Source organism: Rhinolophus ferrumequinum, chromosome 24 (genome assembly GCF_004115265.2).
Source record: "Rhinolophus ferrumequinum isolate MPI-CBG mRhiFer1 chromosome 24, mRhiFer1_v1.p, whole genome shotgun sequence".
Taxonomy (NCBI): domain Eukaryota; kingdom Metazoa; phylum Chordata; class Mammalia; order Chiroptera; family Rhinolophidae; genus Rhinolophus; species Rhinolophus ferrumequinum.
Window position 1 is genome coordinate 44356399 of NC_046307.1, and position 16353 is coordinate 44372751.

Genomic DNA, 16353 nt, shown 5'->3' on the forward strand with positions numbered 1-16353 from the left:
GGGTGTACACGGTCCTGCTTGGGGACTCCAGGCTGTGGGGTAGCCGGTGGCATGGCAGGAGGGCACACGGACGTGCGGGTGGGTGAAGGAGCCAGTGGCTCTCCAGAAGGGGCCAGAGCGGTCGGAGGTGTGGGCTGCCCTCTGTGGGTCAGGCCGCCCTGCAGGGCGGGCTTCCTGCTGCTCTAGCTCTGCTTCCCTCCCTGAGACCTGAGCTGCGCCTTAGGACCAGCTGACCCAGGGGATGGAGCGGTGCCTGCTGTGGCTGGGAGCTGGGCCCGGCCTCACCTTCCGGCACCGAGCTGAGTCCTGCCTCACAGGCAGGGGGAGAGTCAGCCTGAACTCATGCTCAGGGAGGCAAGCCGGTCACAGCAGCTGCCACACTGCACAATTTGTCCACATGAAATGCCCAGAACCCACAAATACAGAGACAAGAAATGGACTCGTGCTTGGGGGCCAGGGAGCGAGTGCCCGTGGGTACAGGTTTCTCTTCACAGTGATGGAATGTTCTGGAACTAGATACTGGTTGGGGGAGGACTGCACAGCTTGTGAATATAGTATGAGCCATTGACCTGAGCACTTTAAATGGGTGGATTTGATGGTATGTGAATTCACAGTTTTTCAGAAAGGGGAGGAACTGTCTCATTAGCAAACACATTTAAAAATCACAGCTGGCAGTCCTCACCCTGCCTTCGGCGAGGCCGTGGGACGTGTCCAAGGCCACTGTGAGCAGTGCTTCTCTCAGGAGCCACGTGTTGTCGCCGCAGTCAGGCTCAGGGAGCGTCCCCGTGGCGTCTGCTGGACCCCGGGGCCAGGCTCTCCTCTCTGCTCTCTCCTTCCCCAGCCTCCTGCGGGAGCAGTGGATCCGGGCCAAGTACGAGCGGCAGGAGTTCACCAACCCCGAGAGGCAGGAGCCCTACTCTGCAGGTAAGGCAGGCCCCCCTCTGCCTTCCCCTCGTGTGTGTGTGTGTGTGTGTGTGTGTGTGTGTGTGTCTGTCTGTCTGTCTGTCTGTCTGTGTCTCTCTGTCTGTTTCCCGCTCCCAACTCTGCAGAATTATTATAAACCTGGGTAGCGACTGGCGAACTGGCCTGAACACGTGTCCAGCTCTTGGCCTGCTGACGTTGAGCTGGGTGGCCTGGTGCTTAGTCCCCTGGCAGAGCGGGTCGGGGGTGGGGACCCACAGGGCTGCGGCTGGGCCCTCCTGGCTGGTGCAGGAAGCATGCAGGCCTCTGCTCTGGGGTGGCCTGCAGGGGGAGTGGTTCCTGGCGGGGAGGGCGGTGGACAGGCCTCTGGCCCAGCTGTGGGGCAGAGGGGACACTGTGCAGGTGACCCAAAGCCAGGGACGGGCCTGGCTGTCTGGAGGCTGGCAGCACCACGGCTTCTGCTGCCAGGAATGGATTCCTGTTCAGAGCAGGGAAGCACAGGGTGGGAATGGATACACGCTCTGTCTGTCCCCCGGGCAAGCCCTCTGTGCCGTCCACACGGCCGCTTGCGGGGTAACGCTCCCATGTCCGTGGTTGCAAGGCTGGGAGGGGCTCTGCACGCGGCCAGATGGTCTGCCTCTCCAGAGCCCCCTCCCGGCAGATGGCCGGCGTATGGTATTGATTCGGTTCCTGTCCACTCCGGGCAGCCACTTTCTCCTGTGAGGGTCTCGATGTGGAACGTGGGCGTCTGTGTCTGTTCAGCTCCCGGGACCCCCCCCACGATCCGCCCCGGCCTGGACCCCGGGAAGGCTTAGCCTGGGCTCCTTTGTCTCCTGGGCATAAATGTCTCAGCACCTGATAACATGGCATGCAGCCTCATTTCAGAGGCGGGGGCAGGATGGGCTGACACAACCATGCCACTGAATTTCTGTGTTTTCACATCAGGACGCTCTGGTTGTAAGCGACAGAAGTCCAGCTCGGGTACAAGGAGAACAGGACATGCATTGGCTGACATGGTGTGCTGGCTTCAGGCACAGCTGGATCTAGGGGTTCCGTTAGCACTGCCAGGACTCGGCTCGGCCCCTCTGGGTCATCACCCTCCCTCCCAGGGCAGTTTCCCTCCAGCAGGTCCAGGTCTTTTAACCCCTCAGGCAGGTTCTCTGAGCAAAGGGTATGTGTGACTTTCACAGGAGTGTGAGGACAAGTCCCATCTCGGGTTCTGGCTGGTCAGGGCTGGGCATGTGACCCTGTTGCGATGACCAGGGAGGTGTGACACATGCTACCTTGGGAGTCAGGAGCACTCCTCACGAGAGACGGGGTCTGAGTTCCGAGTGGGGTGTCACGCAGGGTGGCACGCCCCCAGGTCTTGTCTGTCGGAGGCCTTTGGGGGAAAAGCGAGTGCTTTTCTGGTGTGTTTGGTGTCAGCTCCAGGCTTGGGTCAGCCGGAGCCAGGTCTCTCCCTCTGCCTCCTGCCACCGCTGGGGAGGTGGTGACAACGGTGAGAAGCTGCTGTGTGTCCCCAAAAATAAGACCTAGCTGGACAATCAGCTCTAATGCATCTTTTGGAGCAAAAATTAATGTAAGACCCAGTATTATATTATATCATAGACCTGGTATTATATTATATTTATATTTATATTTATATTCATATTATATTATATTCGTATTATATTATATTATATTATATTATATTATATTATATTATATTATATTATATTATATTATATTGTATTATATTATATTATAGGCCCGGTCTTATTTTACTATAAGACTGGGTCTTATATTAATTTTTGCTCCAAAAGACGTATTAGAGCTGATGGTCCGGCTGGGTCTTATTTTCGGGGAAACGGTCGGCAGCCTGGCGCCCCAAGTGAGCCGTCAGCATCACATTGGAGCCCGGGCTCCCTGCCCTTGCCATTCGTGCCTCCTTCTGTCCGAGGCCTGGTCCCCCGCAGCCCTCCCAGCAGTCCCCAGGCTCACAGTCCCCTCCCGGCTGGCCTCCGGGCCTCCTCCAGGGTCCCCACAGAGGGGCGGCGGCTGCTGTTGATGGTGGAGCCGTGAGGGGCTGGTTACAGGAGCCCTGAACAAAGCACTGTGTCCTCTCCATTCCTTTAAAGCCAGCGCACGCAGGATGTTAATGCCACCTCCTCCTCAGGCCGTGCCTCCTTGCAACGCCCCTCCCAGCCAAGCCTGAGATTTATAGGAATGGAATCCTGGTCCTCTGCTCCACCGAGACCTTCCCCAAGCCACCCCCAGCGTTACGTGGGGAGGTGCCCAGTGCGCTGGCTCGTCTGGGCTGCAGGGGTCCCAGAGGTCCCGTGTGAGGTCCCTGCCTGTGCAGCCTCCAAGTGTCACCTGCTCATGGCAGAGGCCCCTCCGTGTCAGTCATGCCCGCCTGTCTCCTCCCAGGATGGAGGGCAGCACCAGGCACACACAGAGCCCTCCTCCCCCGCCAGCCTCGGACCACCTGGCTGGCTGCCCAGTACCTGCAAACCCCCTCCCGCTCCGCCACTAGCACCAGTGTCCAGGGGGACACACAGCACCCATGTGCTTCCTGGGGGGGGCTGCCAGCCCCTGCCCTGTGGGTGTCCCTGGAGGAGTGGGGCTTCCCGTGGGCACTTCCTGCCCTGCCCCTGGATTTGCCACAGAGTACTTTCTCACCCGCAGAATGCGGAAGTCCCCAGGAGGGAGGGCGATACAGGGTTTGGGGAGGGCCTGGGCCCCGACCTGAGCCGTCTCAGACTGCTGGGGTGTGAGGAGCCTGCCCATAGCTCTGGTGGTTCCCAGGGCTGTTGGAAGTGGAGACAGTGGGTCACCACAGTGCCGGGCCGACAGGGGGGCCAGACGCCAGACTGCTGCAGGGTGCAGGGTGCAGGGTTCAGGGTGCAGGGTGCGCCTGCCCGAGGAGCTTGTCCCGCCCAACACGGCTCCTGCTGGGGCCTCAGCTGAGCCCGGGGCTTCACAGGAGGGTGTCCTGCAGCCAGGCCTCTGAAGGGGCAGTTCAGGTGGCATCCCAGGATTCCAGCCACAGGATGAAGTCGATTTCCAGGGGTCACAAAGACAGAAAGAAGAACTGAACCAGTAAGTAAGGAGGGGGGAGGGGCCGCTTTCTTACTGTGGAAATCCAGCCTACACTCATGGAAGACACACAGAAAGGAGAAGTGCGTCCGTGGGACCCAGTGACCCCATCCTAACAGGACCCACAGTGGGCACCCCGACCCCAGGGCAGAAGTCAGGAGACAGGACTTGTGGCCTCAGGGGCTTTCCCCAGGACACTGCTGAGGACAGAAGGACAAGGTACTAACTTCCCACTGGAGAGACCAGCAGACCCCCTTCCCGGGTGCTGGGTCCCTGTCACCACCACGGGCGTGACGACACTCACTGAAAATGTGTAACCTACCCCAGTCATGAGAAACGTCATTCAAACAATTCGAGGGACTCTGCACAGAGCACCTGCCCAGCAGCCCTCAAGAGTGTCAAGATAGAGACACCGGGGGGCCGGCCCGGTGGCTCAGGCGGTTAGAGCTCATGCTCCTAACGCCGAAGGCTGCCGGTTCGATTCCCACATGGGCCAGTGGGCTCTCAACCACAAGGTTGCCGGTTCAACTCCTCGAGTCCCACAAGGGATGGTGGGCTGCGCCCTCTGCAACTAAGATTGAACACGGCACCTTGAGCTGAGCTGCCGCTGAGCTCCCAGATGGCTTGAAGCTGAACTAAGATTGAAAGGACAACAACTTGACTTGGAAAAGTCCTGGAAGTACACACTGTTCCCCAATTAAGTCCTGTTCCCCTTCCCCAATAAAATCTTTAAAAAAAAATAAAAAGGTAGAGACACCGGGGTGCAGGGCTCCGTCAGCCGCGTCCTGGGGAACAGGGACGGTAGTGCTGCCTCTGTGAACAGGATGGCAGTTTGGGTAGGCGTGTCACCCAAGGCTGCATCTGTGCCCAGGGGGCGCGGGGTCTGCCACGATCTCCCTGTCGGTCACCGAGTACCCCCGTCTGAGCACCGGCAGGCCTTACAGAACCTGGTGTCAGGGAGCGAGGGTTCTGGCAAGGGCACTGGGTTCCAGGTGGACCCCGACAGGCAGGTGCCAGCCTGGCACACCCCACTGCCTGTTGTCTGCCTGCTGCCTCAACCAAGGTCACGGGTGGGTGGGAGATGCCTGGGCCAGGACCCCCACGGTCGCTGCCAGCTGGGGCTGACCCTGGGTAACAGCTGCTCCTGGCTCCCTCCCCACACCCACCCGCCTCCAGCCAGAGACTCAATGGCGGCCTTTCAGTAGTGGACAATGCCCCCAGTTGTCCAGAGGGCCAGGCGCACAGGCCAGCCCCAGTCACCGACAGACACAGCATTTCCTGCCGAGGCTCTGGATCCCACTCGTCCCCTAGGATCTTACCCCATCTCCTTATGCACCCCCCACACCCCCAGAAGCGTTAAGTGGTGTTGTTGTGGGGCGTACAGAGGGCACGCGGCACTGCTGGGGTGGCTGGTGGGGTCCAGTCAAATGACGGTCGTTCTGAGCTTCAGCTGGGCAGTGGAAGGGGCCATCTCTGCCTCCCTGCCCCCCCCATCCAAGCAGGCTTCCTGCTGGACTCAGACCGTGTGGGGTCGGGCTCTGCTGTTCTTGTGTTGGAGCCGGTGTGTGGGTTTCAGGGTTTGGGGCATGTGGACAGGGAGGGGCTGGCCCCCTAGCCCAGCTCTGCCAGGTGCGGGGTACCCAGGTGGGGCACTCATGGGTCTGGGGTGGGCGGGAAGACTTCCTGCAAACTGGTGCCCTGTTGATTGGGGAGTGTGGGCGTCTCTTCCCGTGTGTGCTCACACTGGGTGCTGTGGGGGTCACAAACAAGGGGGTAATGGTGACCCAGGAGTCCCAGCTCAGCCCCCTGGGTCCCCAGTGCCCTGCTGGTTGCTGTGTGACCTTGCACAGGTCAGGCGATGTCTCTGGGTCCTGGATTATTTGTGCACAAAATGGGGCACAGGTCAGCGGCCCAATAACGGGGACCCACAGCCAGAGACCTGCCACCTGGCCCCCCACTACAGCCCCGTGTCCAGCAGAGCCTCCTGGCAGCTGCTGGGCGGGTGCTCGTGTTGAATGAATAAATGAACGAACGGATGAACAAAGAAATGAGAGAAGATAGGTGAGGAAGTGCCCCTGTCACAGACACCCGTGATGGGAATGATGGTGTCAGGTGCCTGAGCACACGCCATGGACGTGCTGCAGCCCCTGGGGGCCAGGCCCTGAGGAGGCCCCGGGGGGCTCAAGCTTCGGTTCAGGGTGAGACACGCTCCTTGGGGGACACCCTCCCCACCCCTCCTCCTCAGAGGTGCTGACCAGTATGGGGACGGGTCAGCGGTGCCCAGACAGCCCTGGGACACGGACACTACCTCCTCTGCCCACTGCTGCCCAGGCACAGCCCTTGTGTGTTCACACGTGTGTTCACACATGCTCACGTGCCATTTATCACCACCTGCACTTCCGAGCATGTATTCACGTGTATGCTTTTAGCCGCATGTGGTCACACTGCCTCCACTGGCACACACCAGGCAGAAGCTCACGCTGTGGGGACCCTGCCTGGGAGGGTCACCCCGGGACCTGGGCACAGGACACACAGACTGGCCCACCCTTATTGCCCCCTCTGAGCAAGGCCGTGTGCTCCCTGCTCCAGCTGTAAAACGAATGTGTAACTTACATGCACACGGGACAATTTACATGACTCACATGCCTGATGCAGGATGCAGTCCTGTGAGCTGTGACAAGGACGAGGCACAGGGTAGGGCCGTCCCCTCAAACTGCAGTGTGCGTTGGCCGCCAGCCTGGGCAGCCCGGCGTGTTCCGTGTCCAGCATAGAACTTTTCCTGCCGCCGTTAGATGGGACCCACCGTGGGCAGCCTGGACGTGGTCACTCCTCACGGTGCCTGTACCCACGACGCAGCTCGTTCCTCAGTGCAGAGTGGTGCTCACCGTTCCAACGGGCTAGTTACCCGGCCGAGGGACAGCGGGCCGAGCACAGCCACTGTCAATGTTGCTCCCAGGCTTCCATTTCTCTCTGGGTGGTATCATGTTTCACTTTCTAAGAAACTGCCGCTGTTTTCCAGGGTGGCCGCAGCATCCTGCTGTCCCCTGCAGCACAGGAGGTTCCGGGGCTGCGTGTTTGCCCACACTTGGGACGGTCAGTTTTGGGGGTTTGGTCTGGCCATTCCAGTGTGTGTGCAGTGGTCTCTCATGCTCAGAATCTCTTGCTGAGCCTGTATCAGGTGCAGCACAAGGGTTTGCTGTGTGGGCGTGGCCGTGGGCTGGCTCCTCGCACACTGTGAACAGCACACAGTAGGTTCTGGCACACAGTAGGGCCCAGCACAGAGTAGGCATGAGCACACAATAGATGCTCAGTAAATGCTGAGTGAGCCATCTGGCCTCTACCCCAGAGTGGGCCAGTTCTTTGGGAGACTTCTCACAAGCCAGGCTCTAGATGTGTGCCAGGAAGCCCCGCTGGGCACTGCCGCACTGTGTGTAGCCTAGAGAGGCCCCCGTTGTGGGGTACCGTCGGCAGGAGTTGTGGGGCCCGGAGTCTGCAGGTCCAGACGCTTGGGCCTGGGCCTCCCTGAGTGAGGCCAGGGGCCATGGCCTGGAGAACTTGGGGCACGCTGGGCAGGCGTCCACGCTGGGGCTGAGAGAGGACAATGCCTTCAGGCCAAGGTCCGGACAGCTGTCCATCTGCTGGGACCACGCACGTCAGGGATCCTAGCCACGCCCCCGAGAATTCCTCAGCTGCTGTCCCAGTGCCTGTGGGTAGGTGTCCTGGCAGCTGGTTGTTGGGAGCCAGACAGGCTCAGGCACGGTTCCCTTCATCCGTCCATGTGGCCTGGGGCCGTGTAACAGAACCAGTGCAACAGAGTGGGGTCAGGAGCTTGTCGCTGCCCCCTTGGCTGTCCCACCCAGTCCGCCTGGCGTGTCCTCAGGCCCTGCTGCCATCTACTGGGCCCTGTGGGCAGTACAGGCTGGCCAGGGCTCTAGGTCTCCCATCCCCTTCTGCCTGGGCTCCCGCTGGGCCGGGGAGCCACCCACCTGTGGCTGAACCGGTTTCCTCTCTGCATAGTGGGGACAGTAACAGGCTGTGCCTCAGAGGTCCTCCTGGGGGTTAGAAGAGAGGATGTGTGTCGGGGTTGGCGGACAGCGTCCCTGCAGGCCTCGGGCACTTGTGTGTCCCCGCTCAGCTAACACGGTCCTGGGCTCACATCAAATCGTGGCCCCTACCCTGTTCCGTGGACTATCTGATCCCTGTCCCCTCTGACTCTGCATCTTCTCCCACCTGACCCCGTGTCCCCTCTCTCCTCAGGATACCGAGAGGGCTTTCTCTGGAAGCGTGGCCGGGACAATGGGCAGTTTTTAAGCCGGAAGTTTGTGCTGACTGAACGAGAGGGGGCCCTGAAGTATTTCAACAGAAATGACGTGAGCCGGTCTGGGGGCTGGGAGGTGGGGGCGCCCGTCCTGGGACAGTCCTGCTCTTCTGTTTGAGGGCCTGTAGTGGCTAGACTTTGGCCCCTGGACAGCACTGCCTGGTCCTCAGCTGCCCTCATGCAATTCCTGGGAGCCACGCTTCCCCAGTGCCTGGGGACATGGCTCCCCGGGGACACCTCCACCCACTCTGGGGCCAGGCCAGGGAAGGGCATGCTGGGGGACAGGGGTGACGAGCCCTTCCCTGGCAGGCACCCCCAGGCCTGAGAGGAAGGGAGGGGACTGGCTGCGGTCAGCACATGGGGTGACCATGGGGGTGGGAGGGTGCTGAAGGCCGTGCAGCTGGCAGAGCCCCCCAAGACCAGTTCCAGGTCAGAATATCGGCCGTGATACAAACAGCCGCGGGAGCTCATGGTCACACCCCGTTGCCCCTGGCAGCCCCCTGGCAAGGAGAGAAAGGAAGTCAGGTGCAGGGCAGTGCGGGGCGTGTGGGGTGGACCAGACAGCAGGGCCAAGACGGGCTCTGCCTGGATGTTGAGCACTGATCTGTGTCACCTGGGAGGGGATGCTGTTATTGCAAGCTTAGACCAGGGAGTCCAGGCCCAGAGAGGGTAAGAAACTTCCCAAAGCCACACAGCACAGCAGGTGTGCAGCCACCTGGCACTGAGGCCCTGCCTGCTTCCCAGGCCAAGGAGCCCAAGGCCATCATGAAAATCGAGCATCTGAATGCGACCTTTCAGCCTGCCAAGATAGGCCACCCGCACGGCCTGCAGATCACATACCTGAGGGACAACAGCACACGAAACATCTTCACTTACCACGAGGACGGGAAGGTGGGTGCAAGGGCCGGGCTGCCACGCTGTCTTGGAAGAGCCCAGGGGCCACCAGCCCACTCCCCCAGGGCCCTTTACGGGGGACCTCAGGTCAATGTGGGAGAGCGGATGGCAGCTGGTTGGCGTGCGATCCACAGGGTCCCGCCTGCGGCCGACCTGCCTGCCTTCCCACCCAGCACGTCGGCGGGCCAGGCTGGGCGGGACCCCACGCAGAACCGCCATCTGTCCTGGTGCCCACGGGGCCCTCCTTTTGTCGCTTTGGTTTCCACACTACTTTCATCACAAATGTGGTGCACAGTGTTGGAAAAGCGAATAATTGTACGAGGCCTGAGACACAGAGGAGGGCTCCCCCTGCCCCACGCCCTCTTCCCAAGGCAGCCACCCTTCAGGTCTTCGTTTTCCTTACTGTGGTCAAACACACACAGCGTAAAATTTGCCATTTGTACCATTTTAAGTGTCCAGTTCAGGGGCATTAAGCAGATTCGTGTTGTGCAGCCGTCACTTTGTTGTGAAGCCGTCCATCTTCACTTTTCCATCTTCCCAAACAGACACTCTCTCCTCCCCCAGCCCCTCCCCGACCCTCCTACTCTCTGTCTCTGTGAATGTGACCCCTAGGTCCTCATGTCAGTGGGATCACACAGTGTGTCCTTTGTGACTGGCTGGTTTCACTGGTTTCATCAGCGCAGTGTCCTCAGGGTCCGTCCACGCTGTAGCAGGTGTCAGTGTCCTCCCTTGTAAGGCCGAGTAATGTCTACTGTGTGACTGGACCGCATTTGTCTGTCATTCACCCGTCAGTGGACACCGGGCTGCTCCCGCCTCCTGGCGCCTGTGCACAGCGCTGCTGTGGACGTGGGGTGCAGGTATCTTTGAGACCCCGCTTCCGGTTCTTTTGGGCGCAGACCCAGGAGTGGAATCGCTGGGTCACATGGTGGTTCTGTGTTTAATTATTTGAGGACCCTCCACGCTGTCCCCCACGGCAGCTGCACCGTTTCACGTCCCACCAGTGTGCACAGGGCTCCATTTCTCCACGTCGTCATCGGCACTTGTTTCTGGCGCTGGGGTTGCAGCCACCCCAGTGGGTGTGCGGTGGCCTCTGGTCGTCATCCCCGTTTCCCCTGTGCTCGGGGTGATGCGCCCTTGTCACAGGCTCCTTGGCCATTCGTGAATCTTCCTTGGAGAAATGTCTGTTCAAGTCCGTCATGCATATAGAATGGAGTAGTTTGCTTTTTGTTGTTAAGTTATAGGATTCTCTATATATTCTGGATATGAATCCCTTATTGGATATAGGATTTGTAAATATTTTCTCCCATTTTGTATGGTGCCTTTTACTCTGCAAACTGTCTTTTGATGAACAAAATTTTTAAATTTTCATGAAATCTAATTTGTCTGTTTCTTCGTTTGTTACCTGTGCCTTTGGTGTCATAATCAGGAAATCATTGCCAGGTTGAATGTTGTGAAGCTTTGTCCTGTTTTCTTCCAAGAGTTTTATTGTTTCAGGTCTTCCATCTAGGTCCTTGATCCGTCCGGAGTGAATTTGTGTGTGTGATGTGAGGTAAGCGTCTGACGTCACTCTTTTGCACGTGGACGCCCAGTGTCCTCAGCACTGTTGCTCAAAAGCCTGTCCTTTCCCCATCAAGTGGTCTTGGCGTTCATGTCAAATGTCGCTTGACCGTATGTGCGGGGGCTTCCTTCTGGGCTCTCTGTTCCGCCACTGGTCCGGGTGTGTGTCTTTGTGCCGGCACCACACTTCTGATCACTGGGCTTTGCAGGGAAATGAGGACGTGTAAGTCATCCAGTGTTGTTCTTCCTTTTTGGGATTATTGCGGTTTTTCTGGTTCTGTTCAGATTTCGTATCAGTTTTATCAAATGCTTTTTATGCGTCAATTGAGATGATCAAGTGTTTCTTTCCTCTGTCCTGTTAATGTGGTGTGTTACGTTGATATTACTATGTTGGCCCCTCCTTGTATTCCAGGAGTGAATCTCACTTGTCCTGTTGTAGGACCCTAAACATGCAGCTGATTTCTGTTCGCTAGTATTTTGTTGAGGATTTTGCATCAATATTCATGAAGGATGCTGGTCTGTAGTTTTCTTTTTCTTGTAGTGTCTTGTCCGACTTTGGTATCAGGGTTATGCTGGCCTCGTAGGTGAGGTAGGGTTTCCCTCCTCTCAGTTTTACGCAGAAGTCTGAGAAGGATCGGTGTTAGTTCTTTAAGTGTTTCATAGAATTCACCAGTGAAGCCGACAGGCCCAGGGCTTTTCTTTGTTGGGAGACTTTTGCTTACTGATTCAATCTCCTTATCAGTTGTAGGTCTATTCAGATTGTCTATTCCTTTGTGATTTAGTCTCGGTAGGTTTTGTGTTTCTAGGTATTTGTATTTCACACAGGTAATCCATTTTTGGGGGGTACAGTTGTTCACAGTACACTCTTATAATCCTTTTTATTTCTGTGGAACTGGTAGTAATGTCCCACTTTCACTTCCGATTTTAGTAATCTGAATCTTCTTTCTTTGTCCATCTAGCTAAAGCTTTGTCAGTTTTGTTGATCTTTACAAAGAACCAACTTTAGGCTTCATTTATTTTATCTATTTTTCTATTCTCTATTTCATTTATCTCTGCTCTAATCTTTATTATTTCCTTTTTTCTGCTAGCTTTGGGTTTAATTTGTTCTTGTTTTAGTTCTTTAAGTTGTCAAGTTACGCTGTTGATTTAAGATTTTCCAGTGTCAGCAGTTACAGCTGCCAGTTTCCCCAGCAGTGCCACTATTGTTGCGTCCCATAGTTTTGGTTTCCTGTGATTTCATTTTCATGCATCTCTAAGTATTTTCTAAATTCCCTTCTGATTTATTCTTTGATCTGTTGGTTAATTTCCACAATTTTGTGAGTTTCCAAGTTTTCTTTATGTTATTGATTTCTAACTTCATCCTGTCAGGGCTGGAGAAGACACTGTGTCCAACGTGTCTTTTTAAATCTATTGAGACTTCCTCTGTGGCCTCACATCTGGTGTATCCTGGGCAATGTCCCATCTGCACTTGAGAAGAACGTGTATACTGCTTTGCGGTGATGCTCTGCATGTCTGTTAGATCTAGCTGCTTTATTGTGTCACGTCCTGTTTCCTTAATCTTCTGTCTGACTGTTCTATCCATTATTGAGAGTGGATATTGAAGACTCCAAGTATTGTGGTGGAACAGTTTCTCCCTGTGATTCTCTCAGCGTTAGCATCATGTATTTTGATGGTCTGTCATGAGGTACATGGATGTAATACCAGCTTTTACATTAATAATTGTTCTTTTCTTTATGTATTAGGTCTCTTAAATAATGTCGACAACAAAACGTACCTTTACAAACCATTATCACAATTATACTCACTTTTAGAACTGGCCATGCATTACCCTTTCCGAGACCTTGACTTCTCCATATGGCTTCAAGGAGCTGTCAGGCTTCTCTCAGGTCACCTACAGGACTCCCTTGAGCATTTCTTGAAGGGCAGATTTAGCGGTCAGACTTTTGTTTATCTGGAATGTCTTGATTTCTTCCTCCCTTTTTTTTAAATATAGAAAAATATGTGTCATTTTATTTTTTTTTATATTAGTTTCAGGATCTTCCTCACTTTTGAAGGACAGTTTTGTGGGATGTAAGATTCTTGGTTGACAGTTTTTTCTTTGAGCACTTTCAGTATATGGGCCTTAGTCTGCTGGCCTCCAAAGTTACTGATGAGAAGTCTGCTTATGAGCTATTTGAGGACCCTCCTATGTGAACAGGGACTTTTCTCACTGCTTTCAAGATTGGCTTTTGAAAGTTTGGTTATGACGTGTCTCAGCCTGGGCCCCTATGAGTTCATCTTAACTCGAGTTCGGTGACACTGCAGCAACGCTGGCCTGCCCTGGATTGGGCAGGGCCTGGAGTGGCAGTGCCCGGTTCCTGTTGGATCCGGTCTGTAGTAGGCGGGTTCCTTGAAGGGTGTGGCCAGGGCCAGTGGAGAGGCCAAAGGAGAAGGCAGTGTTGGAGGTGGGTGTGAGCCTGGTGGGCGGGGCTCCGGGCAGGGCCGAGGTGGGTGTGGGGGTGACAGGAGGGTGATCTGGGGCCTGGTGATCAGGGAGGAGTAGGAGGCTTGGCTGGCCTGCAGGTGACCCCTTGCTGGCTCTGGCCAGGTATTAGCAGAGGAAGCAGATTGTTGGGTTCATCCAGGGTTGAGGGAGCCCAGCATGGAAGGGCCTGGGAGGGTAGGTACCGGCAGCCTCTGTGGGCGGTGTGGGGCCAGGGTGGGCAGGGGTCCCAGGAGGAGCAGGACACAGCAGCCAGAAGGAGCACAGGAGCCATGCGTGGGAATGGGCCTTTGCAGGGGCCGAGGGTGAAGGGAGGCTGTGGAAGTGGAGACCCCGGGATGGGCTGGGGCAGCATCACCGGGTTGGGCCCCCAGAGCTGTTCTACCCTCTTTTCCTCCGAGGGGCACGGGAGGGGGAGCCGGGCTGCGTTTTAAATGGATGAGCCTTCTTCTGGGCAAGAAAATGTGAGGGCAGAAAAACAGCCCCGACCGAGCCCGCCTACTGCTCCAAGCATCGACAGGGGCTGGGGGGAGGGGACAGCTTGTGCATCACCCCCACCTGCTGTCCCCCCGCCCTGCCCTAACTACGTGGTCTCCGCCCAGGTCACCTCAGGGGGCCCGTGCCCGCCCTCGTACCTGACACCCCGAGAGCCCTCACCCCAGCATGGGCGCAAGGTGGGGGCGGCCAGAGTGGGCGGTACAGCCCACCGTTGACCCTGCCGGGCAGTCTGAGCTCCAGGGCGGGGGTGGTTTGGAGGAGTGGGGGCCGTGCCCCGCCCCTGCCCACGCCCTCCCCTCTCTTCCCCGCCCCCCCAGGAGATGGTGCACTGGTTCAACGCGCTCCGCGCCGCCCGCTTCCACTACCTGCAAGTGGCCTTCCCGGGAGCCAGCGACACAGACGTGAGTGGCTACTGCTGCCAACGGTGCCCCTGGGGTGGGCTGGGGGCTGGCCCAGGGCCCACAGGGACCCTCAGGGACCCCTGACACTGATGTCTGAGGCCCCCTGAAGTGACGACAGCCATCCTTCATCCTGGGGCATTTTAGCTTAGCTGCAGGGGGAGGGGGAGCGGGGCTGGGGGTCAGGCCTGGAGCTGAGCCCATTTTCCACCCCAGCTGGTGCCGAAGCTGACAAGGAACTATCTGAAGGAAGGCTACATGGAGAAAACGGGGCCCAAGGTGCGTCTGACCGCTGCCCTGGCCTCGGTCACCTAGGGCCAGGCGGGGCCAGGGTGGCCGTGGAGGCTGGAAGTGCGGGTAAAACTCCCAGGCAAAGCCTTAGCTTGCCTGAGTGTCTCTAGCGGGTCATCTTGGCATGGACGGCTGTGGCTCCCAGGTGTTTTATAAGGACCGTGGGGGTCTGGGCCAGGCCCCGCCCTCTGGTCATGTACCTGTGACCTTGCTCAGCCACAGCCGGCAGCTCCCTGCCCCAGGACCCAGGTAGCCCCACACTGCAGACCCCGCCTGGAGCCCATGGGGAGACATGGGACAGTCCAGCAAGGAGCTGGCGCAGAGGGCAGTGGAGGGAGGCCTGGAGGTGGGGGACCAGGCCGTGTGGCCGCTGGTGCATCACCAGCCCCAGAAGGCATGGAAGTGAAGGGATGAGTGGCTGGACAAATGGGTGGCCCTGCCCTCCTGCTGGTCAGCTGTGGTCACCTGGGGGCAGGGCCCTGCATCAGGCCAACCGGCTGGTCCCTGGCACACTGACCCACAGCAAACGGAAGGCTTCCGGAAGCGCTGGTTCACCATGGACGACAGGCGGCTCATGTACTTCAAAGACCCGCTGGTAAGGGGGGGCTGCTGCCCCGGTAAGATGGGGCTCATGCAGGGTGGATGGGGTTCCCGGGGTCCTGGGCCTGTGCCCTCTGAGCACAGCTGGGTCTGGACAGCCAGCTGCCCGGAAGGAACAGCCTCCAGACCCACAGGGCCCCAGGCCCAGGTGGGCGACTCGAGGACGGGCCCTCAGCTCAGCCTGACCTGCCCGCAGGACGCCTTTGCCCGAGGGGAGGTCTTCATCGGCAGCAGGGAGAGCGGCTACACGGTGCTGGACAGGCTCCCGCCGTCCACCCAGGGCCACCATTGGCCACACGGCATCACCATCGTCACGCCGGAGCGCAGGTTCCTGCTGGCCTGTGAGACGGAGTCGGAGCAGCGGGCGTGGCTGGACGCTTTCCGGAAGGTGGTGGACAGGCCCATGCTGCCCCAGGAGTACGCAGGTAAGGGCCGGCGGGGCTGGTCGGGGGACAGCCAGCGCCCGTGTGGCCGTGCCAAGGGTGGACGCCTGTCCCTCTTCCAGTGGAAGCCCACTTCAAGCATAAACCCTAACCTGGGGACAGTCCTGGAGGTGCGAGGCGGCGGCGGCTGGACCGTGGAGGCATGTGGACGGCGGGAGCGGCTCCTGGCCCCTGGCCTGATGGGAGCCCTGGACACAGCCAGATGGAGCCTGAGCTTAGCCACTGGGACCTTTTCTGTGGCACCTCACTGTGGGCCAGCCCGGCCTGGCCTCTGAGCCGGTCCTGCCGCCCCCAGGACACCTCGGCCCCACTTCACACCCCGTCCACTGGACCCCTCTCTCCCGCTGACGGCCTCGTCTCCGGCTCAGGGCAGCCTGACGCCCCTCACTCCCGCACCCTGCCACCCACTCACCCGAGTGGGGCTGGGCCGTGGGGACAGCGACGGCCTGCGTGCCTCCCATCCTGCCCCCCCCACGGCCCCTCACACCCCTCGCATCCCTTCAACAAGTATTTATTGAGCAAAGGCTGTGTGTGCTCATGGGGTCCTGGGGGCTGGCGTGGAGGACACGGCCCTGTGCCTCAAGTTGCTGTGTGGAGTGCGCCACGGGCCTGGGGCACCTGGCTGGGGTGGGGCGACTGGAGGGTCAGCGTGTGCCTCTGCCCACTCGCGGCTCGGTGCTGACCGGTGACCCCCCAACCTGACCTGACCTTGCCGTCTTTGGTCCCGTGGAGCATAGAGGCCTGTGCCCAGCTCACCCGCACCGGACCCCGCGTGCTGCTGGCCTAGCAGCCCTTTCAGCCCCACGACTCCTCCCAAGTGTCCTGGTGCTGCTCTGGGGGAGGAGGGGACGTCTGTGACCGTGTGTGTGGGGG

General features: G+C 58.4%; 1 protein-coding gene across 6 annotated transcripts in view; it reads left to right on the forward strand.

Annotated features, from left to right (window-relative positions):
- Nucleotides 1-15894, forward strand: part of ADAP1 (ArfGAP with dual PH domains 1) — a 48844-nt gene extending 32950 nt beyond the window's left edge. For 2 of the 6 annotated variants that reach the window (XM_033095724.1, XM_033095730.1), the window contains exons 4-11: nt 842-924; nt 8257-8369; nt 9062-9208; nt 14066-14149; nt 14363-14425; nt 14913-15032; nt 15234-15462; nt 15519-15894. In XM_033095724.1, coding sequence (XP_032951615.1) covers nt 842-924; nt 8257-8369; nt 9062-9208; nt 14066-14149; nt 14363-14425; nt 14913-15032; nt 15234-15462; nt 15519-15571 — 892 coding nt within the window. In that variant the 3' untranslated portion in view covers nt 15572-15894. The remainder of the gene's footprint in view (nt 1-841; nt 925-8256; nt 8370-9061; nt 9209-14065; nt 14150-14362; nt 14426-14912; nt 15033-15233; nt 15463-15518) is intronic. The other 4 variants (XM_033095726.1, XM_033095729.1, XM_033095728.1 and 1 more) reach the window with 4 other exon arrangements.
- The last annotated feature ends 459 nt before the right edge of the window (nt 15895-16353 follow it).